Here is a 14,125-nt window from a genome sequence, read left to right as displayed (position 1 = left end):
TTTCTCATTAATGCCCACTTTAGAACCTCTCTCGTTACTCTATCATACGCTTTCTCCAAATCTATAAATACCATACTCAGCTTTTTCTTTTTTTCCTAAACTTTTCTATTAGTTGCTTCACACAAATTAATGACTCCATTGTTGATCTACCAAGTATAAATCCAAACTGGTTTTTAGATACCGATTTTACATATCTTGTTCTCTTATCTATTACCTCTTCCCAAATTTTTAAACTATGACTCGTAAGTTTTATGCCTCTATACTTTCCACAATCCTGTATGTCTTCTTTACCGTTAAATATCGGTACCACAATACTATTCCTCCATTTTTTTGGTATTTTCCTTTCTAATAAGACTATTAAAAAAATCCTTCAAACACCTTATGCCAACATCGCCTAATATTTTCCAGACTTCCTCTGGCACTTCATCTGGTCCACTGCTTTATTCTTTTTCATTGATATCACAGCCTCCCATACCTCTTTCTCACTGATTAAATCTACCAGTCCCTCATTTTCTAATGTCTCAAATCCTCATTCAGTAATTTTTCAAAATACACTTTCCACCTTTTTTTTACATTATCATCACTATCATATACACGTTAAATATAATTTTTATAAAATTAAAATATAATTATCTCTTTTATGATTTTTAAAAAATAATATTCGAGTAAAGAAAATTTCATTATATTTAGTTTAGATTATAAACATGAAAACTAAAAAGGTTTTGTTCAAATTATCAACACGTTGTAAACATCTTTAAAAGTAACTATTTATTAAATTGCTATTGATATTGTAAAAATCAATTGGAGTTCAAAAATGTGGCTCCATAAAAGTAATATTGATTAAGCTATCATTGAATCTGAAGCTTCGAAAATAAATTAGATATTTTTTGACCTCATAGATTTAAAGGCGCAATTTGTAGGTCTAGAGAGGGCTTAGTCGCTTAATAGGATAATTTGAGTGAAAACAATTATGAAACATTCATTTAAAATTTGTATTCGGCTTTATTTTATTGATAGTATTCAAAGTTATATTTTAATTTTGATATAGTATTTCCACATACCAAAAACAGCAAAAAGATATATACACCAGACACATAATAAATGTTACTAAATGATTGACATTGTTTATAATTTATTACTTATACCAAATAAAAACCATAATATTAACACTTAAAAAATAACTATTTTAGCGAAATAATTTACATTAATAAGCTACTACAGGTGCATTTTGATATGAGTACGTACGTATCGGTTGTGGTGAATTAATGGAATTTTGTCTTCTTAATTGTGTGTTTCTGTTTGTGGATTGTTCTGGATAGTATTGATTGGCCTGCTGCGGATATTGTTGGTATTGTTGAGGGTTTTTTTGTTGATATTGTTGATACTGTTGGGAGGTTGGTTGTCGATACGGTTGAGTAGGTTCTTGTTGATACTGTGGGGAGGTTTGTTGTCGATACGGTTGAGTAGGTTCTTGTTGATATGGTTGAGTCATTTGTTGTTGATACGGTTGATTAGTTTGTGGTTGATATAATTGATTGCCTTGTTGTGGGTATTGTTGAGTTGGTTGCTGTAAATTCTGCTGACTCATTTGTTGTGGATATTGTAAATTAGAGTCTGTATCTTGCTGATAGTTACTGTATGTACCCGAAGGATTAGGATTGACGCCGACATTGTAGCCATTGTCTGTCCCGACAGACTGCCCTTGTGATCCTAGTAAATTGTTAGATAACCTGTTTAATCCATTTTGTTCCATTTGCATTATAGAACTACTTATTGACGGTAGTGCAACAAATGGTCTAAGTAAAGTATTTACGGCTGCGTGTTTAGCATTCATTAAACTTTGTGCTCCATTCAATAAAACTGATCCAAATTCACGGCCTACCTGCATGGGAAATCTCATTGCTTTTCCTCCATCTTGTTGCATCATGTTCATTGGTTGTTGTATCATATTTGTAGGTTGTTGCATCATGTTTGCTGAATTTAACTTACTGCCATTATCAATTGTTGATCCTGTTGGTTTAGAACATAATTTTTGAAAACGAAAACCTTTATAAATGCCCACTGTAGGTTTATTTTTATTTACGTAAGCGTTAATTTTTTCATTATTATTGTAATTGTTTTCGAGTTGTGTAGGTCTACCTGTTAATTGTTGTATTTCATTACCCATTTGATCAAATTGCTGAAAATCTTGAACGTTCTGTTGATTTGAATTGATTGGTAGCTGCTGTTGGAGTTGTGGTCGCTGTTTTTGTAATTGTTGCATAATTTGTTGTTGATTTTTCATTCCATTGTTTTTTAATGGGTTAATAACCTCTGATGGCTGTTGTTGAGACGTGAATTGTGGTGTTAATGAGCCCATAGTATTACCCAATAATTTTTGCGGAGTAGACATTAAATCCATATTGTTGTTATTAGATGTTAATGCTGGTTGTTGATTACCTTGTGAGGTTAGTGGCTGATTTTGGACATTAGAAGTTAGTTGTTGTGGTTCTCCGTTGAATTTGTTTTTCTGTGGTTGATTTGCGTTTGTCGGTAACGCGGATGGATTCGGACTCAATGTTGTATTAGGTTGTGCTTGTTGTAATAGTTGTTGTGGTATTTGCTGCAGTCGTTGCGGTATTTGCTGCAATTGTTGTGGTATTTGTTGTAATTGTTGCGGTATTTGCTGCAATTGTTGCGGTATTTGCTGCAATTGTTGTGGTATTTGCTGCAATTGTTGCGGTATTTGTTGCAATTGTTGCTGTGGCATTACTTGGCCTATCATTGATGCCGGATCATTATTGTTAAGCGAATTCGCTGGATTCTGTTGTTGTTGTTGTAATCGTTGAGGGGGTTTTTGCTGACCCATCAACGATGGTTCTCCATTATTATTAATTGAGTTTGCTGGATATTGCACTTTCTGTTGTTGACCAATCGTCGATGGCTGTCCGTTATTATTAACTGAATTAGTAGGATATTGTTGTTGGGGTGGCTGTTGTTGCTGAAATTTCTGTTGCTGACCATTAGTAAATGGCTGTTCGTTATTATTAAATGAATTTTCAGGATATTGTTGTTTCTGCATTTGTTGTGGCTGTCCCAACATTGATGGTGATTCGTTATTATTAACTGAATTTATAGGATATTGCTGTTGTTGAAATCGTTGCGGTGATTGACTTCCTAATGGTAATATACCATTGTTAGTCATCATTGGTTGTGGTTGATTTTGGTACATATTTTGTTGATTGGGTAAATTATTTGGAATCCTCTGACTACCATCCAATGTTTGGTCTGATGGTTGTTGAAATAATTGCTGATCATTTAAATTACCATACGAAGGTTGATATTGCATATTAGATTGATCCGTTGGATTGAATGTACTCGAATTTGCCCTAAAGTTGTTCGGGTTTTGAGGATAATCTTCTCCTGACACGTTAAGCTATACATAGAAAGCAATTTTTCATTACTAAGAATTTTTCAATTGGAGTTCTAAAGATCTATTTAGATGTTTGAATTAATGAAGAACTTCAATTTACTTTCCTACAAATCGATAGTGTATGGAAATAAAATTTCAAAAGGAAATTTGTCGAATGTGATTATTATTTTTTGTATATTTAACATTTAAATAATGAAAATACAATGGTTTACCAATGAACAGCATTAGCTAAAATAATTAGTTATATTATATTATCAATTATACTAAATTTTTATCAATTAATTATTATTTGTTTATAAAATAAAAAGCATACCTGTTTGCTAAATATAGCTAGCAACAGAAATAGACCAATAAAAAGTTTACTGCCATTGCTGTGATAAAGTCCGCATATATGAAATAACAACGCCATCGTACCTATAGCACAAGTTATACTAAAAAAAAATTTGCAATAATAAATTAAAGTTGAAGTTCATGTGCTGAATTATCATGTGACCTTTATATAAACTCTACCAAATGTAGTGTGATCTTTTGTATGTTGACATCATTGTTTTACCATTTATTGAACAAGTGTTTTTGTGCGGAACCATTTGTAATTTAACTCGATAATGATTAACGTCACCTAAACAAAATGCCTAAACATAATGAGTGTAATAAAAATTACCGATTTGTATCAATATTGTGTTCAGCTAAGTTTATACGGAAAATATTTTGTTTGTATTAAGTAGCAAATTATGGACTACCTACAAATGAATGCTTTATGTTTTTCTATTACAAATTTAACAGAACATTTATACTATTACTATTTAGAAATATTATTCTGTAATCGTGTATATATATTTAATATAGGTTAAGTTATTATTCGTAATTAAAAATTTAGACAATAATAATTTTAATTGAGTATTAATTAAATAAAATAAATATAACGCTAGTTATTTCCATTATAGCATTCGATGACGTTCTGAGGAAAGTACAATACAGAGGTACTGCATAGTTACATACTGCTAACTATATCTCTCGCTATACCTACAATAGTAAAGATAAAATAGGATAGATTCACCCTTTTTAGACACCTTAACTATACCAATGGTCATTGTATTGCTTAAGTTCTATAAACTACTTGAGTCATAAATAGTTTATTTTTTTATTATCACAAAAAAATAATATTATTTTTGCAGCATTATGCATGTAAATGGTTCACTATAAATCATTACAAGACATACTTTTGACCATAGTCGGGGTGCTTTTATCCTAGATTTTTTTCTTTTCGGAAGTTATTACTATCCATTCTACCCACATTAATTAACATAAAAAATAAAGTTCTATCCCCTTTTTTACCCTTTGACATTGTATCAACTTAAGTTTTTAGCTGCGATTCCAAGCTGAGAAGGTATTAATTTTTCTATGAAGTGTTTATATTTAAACTACCTTAAAAAGTAGAACATAATTTAACTAAGAAAATGACTGGTCGATAACAAGTTTTGAGTCATTATTTTAAAAAATATAAGTATTTTTCAAATCGTGACGGGATAAGCACAGAAAGACTCGGTGATAATAATTCAAAGACCCGCTTTCATTGCTATCCTTTATTTTGATGTGTTTTTGTACCAGTATAACTTTCGAAATACTAATTCAAAAGTATTTACATTTAAGCTAAATTCTTAATTAGATTATTTCCTTATTTATTTGTCAGCTAGAGTTGATAATATTTTAAGAGGAAAGAAGAGGGGAGAGAACTATATTTTTGTACAAATTAAAGTGGACAGGATTATAAAAACTATATTAATTTTATACATTTGAAACTATTGTGTGAGATACAATTTGCGGATCACTTTGTATTTGATACTCTATGATGCGGCATAAATCATTTTGGTCAAAGAAAACAGGAGTCAAACCTAACTTGGGAATTGTTCAGAAGATACGAACTACACATTGTTTGTAACAATGTAAATATAACCATTATTTTATCCTCCGTCATTTGATATCAATTAAAATAATAACTATTTTGATATTTTTTTGGTTTTTGTTAATTATCATAGTTCTATGTAAAAATTCAAAATGCAATTTTAGGATATACATTGNGTTTTTGTTAATTATCATAGTTCTATGTAAAAATTCAAAATGCAATTTTAGGATATAAGTTGATTTTGTAATTATATTAACCTTCTAGTAACATTTATTGTGTTTAAATTTAAATCTTATTAAAAAAAGTGATCATGTTTAATAATATATATCTTATTTATTTTTTGGTTTATAATAGTCAGAGTTGGACATTATCTTAAAAAAATTATCTAAAGATAAATTAACTTGATTCTTCAATTGTATCTAATATAAAATAATAGGCTAATCTAGATTAATTATTTAATCAATTTTTTTCTAAGAAATCATTAATTATAAATCGTATATTGTATGCATTTGAGTACATTTAAATTTGATCTGAAAGATATAAAAAAATACACAAAACACAGTCAATATTTTATTTAATTCTTTTGCTAATTGATAGTAAAAAAAAAAAATAATAAGTTCTCATTTAAATTTAAAAGTTACCCCTAAAATCTATTTTTAGAAAAACATTTTTCTTGCAACAAACTTGATATTTATTATGGTTTATAAACATAAATAAAATTGTTATTAGTAAATTTTTATGAAAAAAAAAAAATCATTTTTGAACAATAATATAGGGACCAATATTATTAATAAATCATTATTTATATGAATGTTATGATATAATAAAACTTAATAATATTAAATTATCATGTTTGAACATTTAGATTCAAATGTGTAAGAATCAATCATGAAATATTAAAAAAAAAAGTTTGTCTCTGGGGAGGGGGGTTAGAACATGAAAATCACCCTGTGTGTAAGTCACTGATTATATAAGTAATAATATAAATTTGAAAATTAAACAAATTGAATATTGTCGTTTAATACCCATTCTGTTGCATTAGATAGTATAAAATAATTCTTAGACGATACACAGTTTAAATGTCAATAACAATTGAAACAACAAGTCATTAAAAATAAAAATCCACTGGCATTACAAATTATGCATAGCCAATGCAATATTCTCAAAAAAACCTTACCTTTTATTAGTATTGTAATCAGTTTGTAATTCATATTTCTATGGTACAATTTTATCGATTTATACCTGTTAATTGGTTGGTAAAAGTATAAAATCTCGATTAGTTCAAATTTTTTCTGGCCCTGGAAAAATATTATGTTACTATAAACCAGTGACGGGGCTTAAGGGGGCAAAGAGCTGTAGTTTCCCCATTGACAATTACTACCATTAATAACATATGACTTAAGCGCTAATAAAAGTATGCGATTAGCAAAAAAAAAAAATTGATTTGTAAAAATATGGAAAAAAATTCTTTATATGTCCTTTTATCGACAAGTTTTTATCTAGAGAGAAATAATAAACATATATTTATAGTTATAATTATCAATTTAATCAAAAGAGCTACAATGCCCGTGTCTCAAAATTGGCTCATTTTTATTGATTAAAGCACATTCCTAATAAAGTAGTCTACATATTTTAGACTTAATAATGCCTATATTGCCGGTAAGCATAGTGACATTCGAGAAAAAATCATTTTTACAGAAGAGATTAATTAAAATAAAAAATTCTAAACTATTTAATTTATCGTAAGGAGTTCTAGCAGAAAATATTATAGCTAAAATTACAATACTTTTCAGCTTACAACTTAGTATTTTTAATTTATGCCAGAAATATAAAATAAGTGACGTCATTTTTTTGAAGATAGGTAATATAGCAGATATAAATTTATGTTTTTACACTAAAGTTTTCTAGTTAAATGTATTTTTATAAAAAGTGCATCATTTGTAAACGTAGGTGTTTGTTCATATTCAGAAACAAAATATCAAAAAATAAAACGGCTTTAACAGATGTTAACGTTATTATATTTACAACATGAATAATTGCTTACGTTTTAATGTAATATGTTATAAAATTTTCTATTGTCGATGGTTTAACGATTTGTGTATGAGCTTATTCTTTTATTTAAAAAAAACAAATAGGAAAACTTAATTAAAGCTGTTACAATACATTGCCTTGATAATTTAAGGCTGTCAGCTATTATAAATGAACAAAAAACCTTAAATGTCAAGGTTGTTAATCAAAAAAAATAAAGAAAGGTTTCATATTTAAAATTTTCCTTTTTTCATTTATTACATCGGCAACGTTGTTAAATAAATGTTAACATCGAAAAATGATAATTTTGTGGAAAAGGCGATAGAGTATTTAAAAAAAGTTTATTTAAGAAATTTTCTATAGTATTGAAGGGAAATTGGAGTATTAAAAATCAAAGAAAATACTATTATTCCTATCTTTAAACACATGATATACAATGAATATCTACGGCCTAAATGTCTAGTGATCAGTGGCGGATTTTGAACTTTTTTCTGGGGGGTCCAAAAAATGTCTAATGATGTTGAGTAAAAATATGTCGTTTTTTCTACATTTTCATTATTACTATATATATTTCAATATTGCTTAGTAGTTAATACTTACATAATAAATTTTCTTATAATTTTATTGTAAAAGTAACGTTTATGTTAAATGTTGTGAGTCAATTAATGAAATAGTGTAATAATCGCCCCCCTGAGAGGAAAGTAATTTAAAAATAAATGTATAATCGCAACATATTCGATTTCCGAGTATCACATTTAAGGTAGACTATTTTATCAACACTATAAAATATAGCTGTAAAAAAATTAAAAATAGGTTGAAAATATTTCATTTAAAATAACAAGAGTCCAGATCTATGCATTGTGCACAATAATTAATGCAGGCAACAGCTCTTGGGGTGGGGGGTCCAGAACCAATGGACACCCCATCGGTAAACCGACTCTGATAGTGACAACTTTAAAGTTGAAAAGGTCAGTTTTTAAAATGTATTTGAATATAATAATATTATTAATTTTTTACATAAAAAACATATTACTTAATTATGTTCATTATATTCATAATGAATTATAAATTATAATATTAATTATAAATTGTATTTATAATATAAAAATGAAGATATATCTCCATTTTTTATTTATCCAAAACATTTTAAGCATTTATAAAAATAAAAGATATTAATTTCTTGTTTTTCAATATAGATAAAATATTTTAATAATAATAATTATGTATTAGTCTATGTATTTTTTTCGGAAAAACGCACAGATATATAATAAAACATAAACGTTAGTTTATCGAATTGTTTACTTTTATATGGCGATCTGTTTCAATGACATAACGGTGATAATATCAAAGACGATTGTCTAGTTATATTATATATCTGCAGAAATACGGGAACCTAAAAAAAATTTTTTGTTGGATAAACATTAAATGTTTAATAATTAAATAATTATTGAATAAATTTTATTCAATAATTATTTTCAAAAAATTTGAGACTGTTTTGTAATGAAATTAGTAGGTTGTTTATTTTAGTCGAAAATATGGATTTTTGTGATTTAGATTTCGACAAAAATTATTTTTGTTCTAAAGTATATTATCAAAATAAATTAACCATACTATTACCCACAAAAAAATATCATAAGAGACTTAGAGGTTTATTACTTTTTGAGAAATAGAATTATTTTATTTTTTTAAATTTTTATTACGTGTACTGGAAAAATTGCATAGTGACTTGTTATAAACGATAATACTTGATTGATTTTTAAAAGTTTTATATTTTATTTTTTTATGATTTTTTGTACTGTTTATTTAGTTAAATTTTTTCATTATAAATTATCTTTTTAATAAAAAAACAAACGGTAGCACAGTGGGGTCGAGGCACAGTATAGACAAGGCAGAGATATGACAATTATAGATGATATTTGACAGTGATTAAAATCACTATCATAAGAAACGCTTCGATGCAAATCTGTAGATAGTGTTTCATTTAGAGAAATTGGTGGATTATTCCAAAAGCAGCATCAACTCTTATTTCTTTGATTATATCCTAATTAGTAGTTCTTTGATTTTAAAATATAATATATGAATAAATACTAATTATAATTATTAAATTTAGTATGAAAATAAAAAAGTAAAAAAAATTTAATAAGTTTAATTTCTTATGTCTTATGACCTTTATTCTATGTCAATTAAATTACATAATATTCGTGAAAGTCAATATATTCTCCTAATAAGATATTTTAAAATAAAATAAAATACAAAACCTAGAATTTTAATAGAAAAATAGCATATTTTTGAATACGGTAGCCATTTGCGCATAGAAGATAGGTCGTCGGGACAAATTTTTTTTTTTCATTTTATAGTACATAAAATAAGCTTTAATTTGATGTATGTTTAAAGGACGCAGTATTTCCGGAACATTTTCAAAAATTAAGTTGAAAAAGTTAGTTAGTTTGTAAAAAAGTTGCTATTTTAAATCCCTTCCAATGAGCAGGTTATGTGTTAGATTTTCAAAAAAATGATATCAAATGAAAGGAAAATATCTAAGGTTTTAGTATAAAAAAAAATTATGTTGATTTGTTGATTTTTCAAAAAGTTATGGAAGTTTTAAAAAAAAAAAGTGAAAAAATTTCGAAAAGTAGCGATTTTTAAATATGTAATTTTTTTGGATATTTCCCCCATTTGCGGAGAACGAGGGAATTTTTTTCAATTTTTAAGGGTAATGTCTTTAACTAGATACGATTTGTGATCTTTTGACGTATTTTTGAAAGAAATCAGTCCAGTGAGAGCTGAGAAAAAGTGGCAACAGACACAAAAAAAAACACATCATATTAAAATTAATACCTTCTCAGCTTTGCATCGAAGCTAAAAAATAACTGTTATTTATTATTTTGTTTTATGTTTTAAAAAAGATTATTTTAAAATTTGTAAAATCAATTAAATGTAACTTCTATTATTTTCTATTAATATTTTCCTGAGTACTCTTTAAATACTTTATAATATTTTTATTAAACTAAAAACATATATTAATGAATCTAATTTAATAAGTTGATGTAGTCTTATTATTCGAGAATTTTGATGGATTTAATCCAAATACGAATATTTTAATATAAAAATGAATTTTTTAAGTAAGACTATTTGGTATTTTTATAATTTAATAGTTCAAAACAATATCGCTTTTTTACCATATACCTTTTAAGAAAAAGAATACAACTAAATTTTTTTTTTAATTTTTATTTGTTCGTTAAACAAGTTTTAAACTAATTGCAATTGGCTTTGAAACTTAACGTTTTGATAAGGAAGTTTCAATATGTTGCCTTTTAAAATCATATATCAGAGGTTTTAAGATGCAAAGAGTATAAATGATATTAAAAAAATTAGTTATTGTTTAAATAGACTGTATAGTAAGAGTATTACCAGATATAAAATAAGTATCTCTTCTAGATAATGTTATATAAACACAAAATATTCGATTTTCTAAAAACTTAAAAATATTTACTTACCTTCAATATGAATATTTTTAAATTACTTATTCAAATATTTTTTACTAAATTGAATCTTAATATTTGTAGATAAACGATTAAGATATTTTTAGAAAATAAAAATAAAATTAAAAATTAACGGTTAGCTTTAAAAAATTAAGCAAAAAATACCCCAAAACAGGGGGGTCGCAGCACAGTAGTGACGTGGCATAGTTGGATCAAGTATAATGATATCTGTCAGTGATTAAAATCACTATCATAAAAAACACTTCGATGCATATATTTAGATAGTGTTTAATTTTAAAAAATTGGTGGATTATTCCAAAAGCTACATGATTTTCTATTTCCTTATTTATAATTTGATTAAGATAAAGTATGTCGAATGAAAAAGGGATATTAATACTATTTCTCATAAAAAAATTGTGTTGATCCATACACTTTTCAATAAGTTATAGCATTATAAAGTTAAAAAAGGAAAAAATGAAATCGAGAATTTTCATACAAAAATAGCATTTGGTAGCCATTTTCACCGTGAAGAGAAAAAGTCCGAAATTTTTTTTTCCATAATAAAATACATTACATCAGTTTTAATTCAAGATATATATATATAAAAGTGTCAGACTTTCCGGAATACTTTCAAAAGTTAAGTTGAAAATGTTAATTTTTTGTAAAAAAGTTGTCGTTTTAAATCTTCCCTGTGGGCAGGTAAAAGGTCAGATTTATAAAATAATATACCAAATAATTGGTAAAGACATCAAGCATCTATATAAAAAAAATTTATTTTGATTTAGTCATTTTTAAAAAAGTTATGGCAGTTTTAAGTAAAAAAAATTGAAAAAATTTCTTTCTCAATAAGTGGCAATTCTATTAAAATAAATAATGTCCAGTAAATGGTGGTTTACTAAGACAAATTTTGCCTCTTAAAATTAAAATTAAAATATTATTTTAACTATTATAACTTTTTTTCAAAAACCAATAATACATTATAATGACAAACTTTTTTTTAAAGAAACTACATATTGCATAAAAACGCATAATCAAAATTAACAATTCAGTATATTTTTAATTTTATTTATTTAATTGAAATAGTCATTATTGACTTAATGAACCATGTTTAAAAAACAGTGTAATAACTAAGATATATAAAAAAAAACCATTAGTAGTTAACAGTATGCAAAAATGTTTGATAGAATTCACCATCAATTAAATATTATAAAACATACTATTATAATACACATTAAAAGATTAAAATATAATTATAGCAAAAATATAAAGTGATCAGTTTATCATAAACTTTTCGATTGCTTGCAAAAAAAATACTATATTGGAAAAAAAATTTTAATTTATTTTAGTTACATATATTTTTTGATTTATTAACTATTAATTACTCTTTAGGATGTTGTCTAATAACTTAAAGGAGTGTCATTTTTATTTTTCAAATGGTAACATACCTATTTAACTCACTTATAAAGTAGATAATTATCTAATTAAGAAAGTGATTGATCTATAACAATTTTTGGACCAGAATTTTGAAAGTTATTAACAATTTAAAAAAATGACTAGAGATGAGGATTATTATTTTGATGAGATAATTATTTTCATAATTAGACATTCACGGCCTACTCATCGTCCTGTCTAGGTATAAAAATAAGAACTTCCAAAGTACTGGTCCAAAAGTTATTATCGACCAGTCATTTTATTTTTATATCTAATTAAGAATGATCTAACTTAGAAATTGATTGAATGATAATAAATTTTGAACCAAAACTTTGGAAGTTATATTGAAAATAATCTATAAATGCACTATCATTATACGCTAATAAACTAATCTAATAAAAAAAACATCAAATTTTCCTTTATAAAAAAAAAATAATTAGGTATAAAGAGTAATTTAGAATTGTGAGTTCTATTTAACTTGTTTGTAACATTTGTTAAAACCCAACCCAACCTCCGAGTTATGTCACTATTTTTTTACCGTTCGATGTTAACATAAGTGATTGGTTAAAATAGTAAAATTATAATAACAATTATCAAAATATTCAGTTACACACAGTTCCACCAATCTTTCATATTATTTACCATAATTGTAAATAATTACAATAGTAATAGTATTGGGAACTGTGTGACATATTCAATACCGTTTCGTTTTACCATTAGAGATTTTCACAATGAGTTACAGCAACAGACAGAGCTATCAGCAATAGCAATAACGTGCTAACGACTTCAACAAAGTCAATTACATCTCCTGAATCCCTGGTACTATTCAATATTATGAGCAGATGACTAACATGATTGTTCGATGTTCAAAAATGATACGTTTACCTTCTGAATTCCTGGTCCTGTTTTTCAATATTTTTCTTCTTTACCGTTATATTTATTAGCCAAGCGAGTAAGTGACGATTGAGTTGCCTACACAAAATTCCTTGCTACAAACATGTTAAAACTTTTATGGACTAATATATTACGAGTCTTAATGTTATACGTATATATTTTCGGTTTTTTATTAACTCATCGTCGAGTTCATTTTCGGGACAATACTTATTACCATAGTAAATTGTAGCTCTTTTCACTAATTTCTAAGTTATAGTAATAATGTTCATTGATTGTTTAAACATTAAAACGTCAATTGCACTCAAGATCCGGCTCAATGAAGATAAGACATATTTGAAACTAATTTATTTTAATATGTCACATAGATTAAAAAAATACAAAAATAAACATGGTATAGTAAATCCAGTACCATTTTAGCTCAAGCGCGGATCCAGTTTGCGTTAACGGTTGGAGTGGTTTATTATAATGTGTGTACATATGGAACAACGTGACTTTTTATCTTATTTTAATATTTTATCTAGTATCTTAAATATAATAAAGGCGTAATCAATATCCAAAATGTATAGTTAAATTTTATGTTTCATATCACAAGAATGTGGTATTGATTTATAATGTTAAATTTATAATAGTAAAAATATAATAATTAATGATTAAATCATATTTTTTTGTATATTTTATTAATGTATCGAAATATTGTTATGTTTAGCTACTACTCAAATTATTTTAGTCCTCCTAAATAATTTGAAAATAAAATTTATTTTACAATAGATGGCTGAGTTCAGATGTAGAAATGTATGATTTTATTAAATTAACGTATTATTAAGTAAAATATTGTTTCATTTAAATCTAAATGCTGTTCATTTTAGTAGTTAGTATAAGTCCGCTTTTTCTGAGCCGAATGTATAAGATAAAACAACAATTCACTTAGGTAGGTTAAATTTGTTTTTTTTTTCGTATAGAAGTTTTACAACATAA

The 14,125-nt window shown here is 26.2% G+C and overlaps 1 protein-coding gene across 2 annotated transcripts; it reads right to left on the bottom strand.

Annotated features, from left to right (window-relative positions):
- Positions 1–978: 978 nt before the first annotated feature.
- Positions 979–3,975, bottom strand: LOC126897604 (putative mediator of RNA polymerase II transcription subunit 26). 2 transcript variants are annotated; one of them, XM_050671324.1, is made up of 3 exons: positions 3,726–3,975; positions 1,468–3,415; positions 979–1,419 (listed from the first exon to the last, which is right to left on the bottom strand). In XM_050671324.1, the coding sequence occupies exons 1-3, from the start codon at positions 3,819–3,821 to the stop codon at positions 1,205–1,207; spliced, it is 2,259 nt and encodes a 752-aa protein (XP_050527281.1). In that variant the 5' UTR covers positions 3,822–3,975; the 3' UTR covers positions 979–1,204. The 2 variants fall into 2 exon arrangements, with proteins under 2 accessions (XP_050527281.1, XP_050527280.1); XM_050671323.1 differs by having other exon boundaries at positions 979–3,415; positions 3,726–3,971.
- Positions 3,976–14,125: the final 10,150 nt, after the last annotated feature.

The sequence above is a fragment of the Daktulosphaira vitifoliae genome, unplaced genomic scaffold (genome assembly GCF_025091365.1).
Source record: "Daktulosphaira vitifoliae isolate Bord-2020 unplaced genomic scaffold, ASM2509136v1 Scaffold_2, whole genome shotgun sequence".
Taxonomy (NCBI): domain Eukaryota; kingdom Metazoa; phylum Arthropoda; class Insecta; order Hemiptera; family Phylloxeridae; genus Daktulosphaira; species Daktulosphaira vitifoliae.
This window is presented reverse-complemented; position numbering and strand designations above follow the sequence as displayed.

Coding starts and splice junctions, on each gene's coding strand:
- LOC126897604 (XM_050671323.1), bottom strand. CDS start 3,821: ATGGCGTTGTTATTTCATATATGCGGACTTTATCACAGCAATGGCAGT. Junction 3,416..3,725: donor TAGCTATATTTAGCAAACAG/GTATGCTTTTTA, acceptor TTCTATGTATAG/CTTAACGTGTCAGGAGAAGA.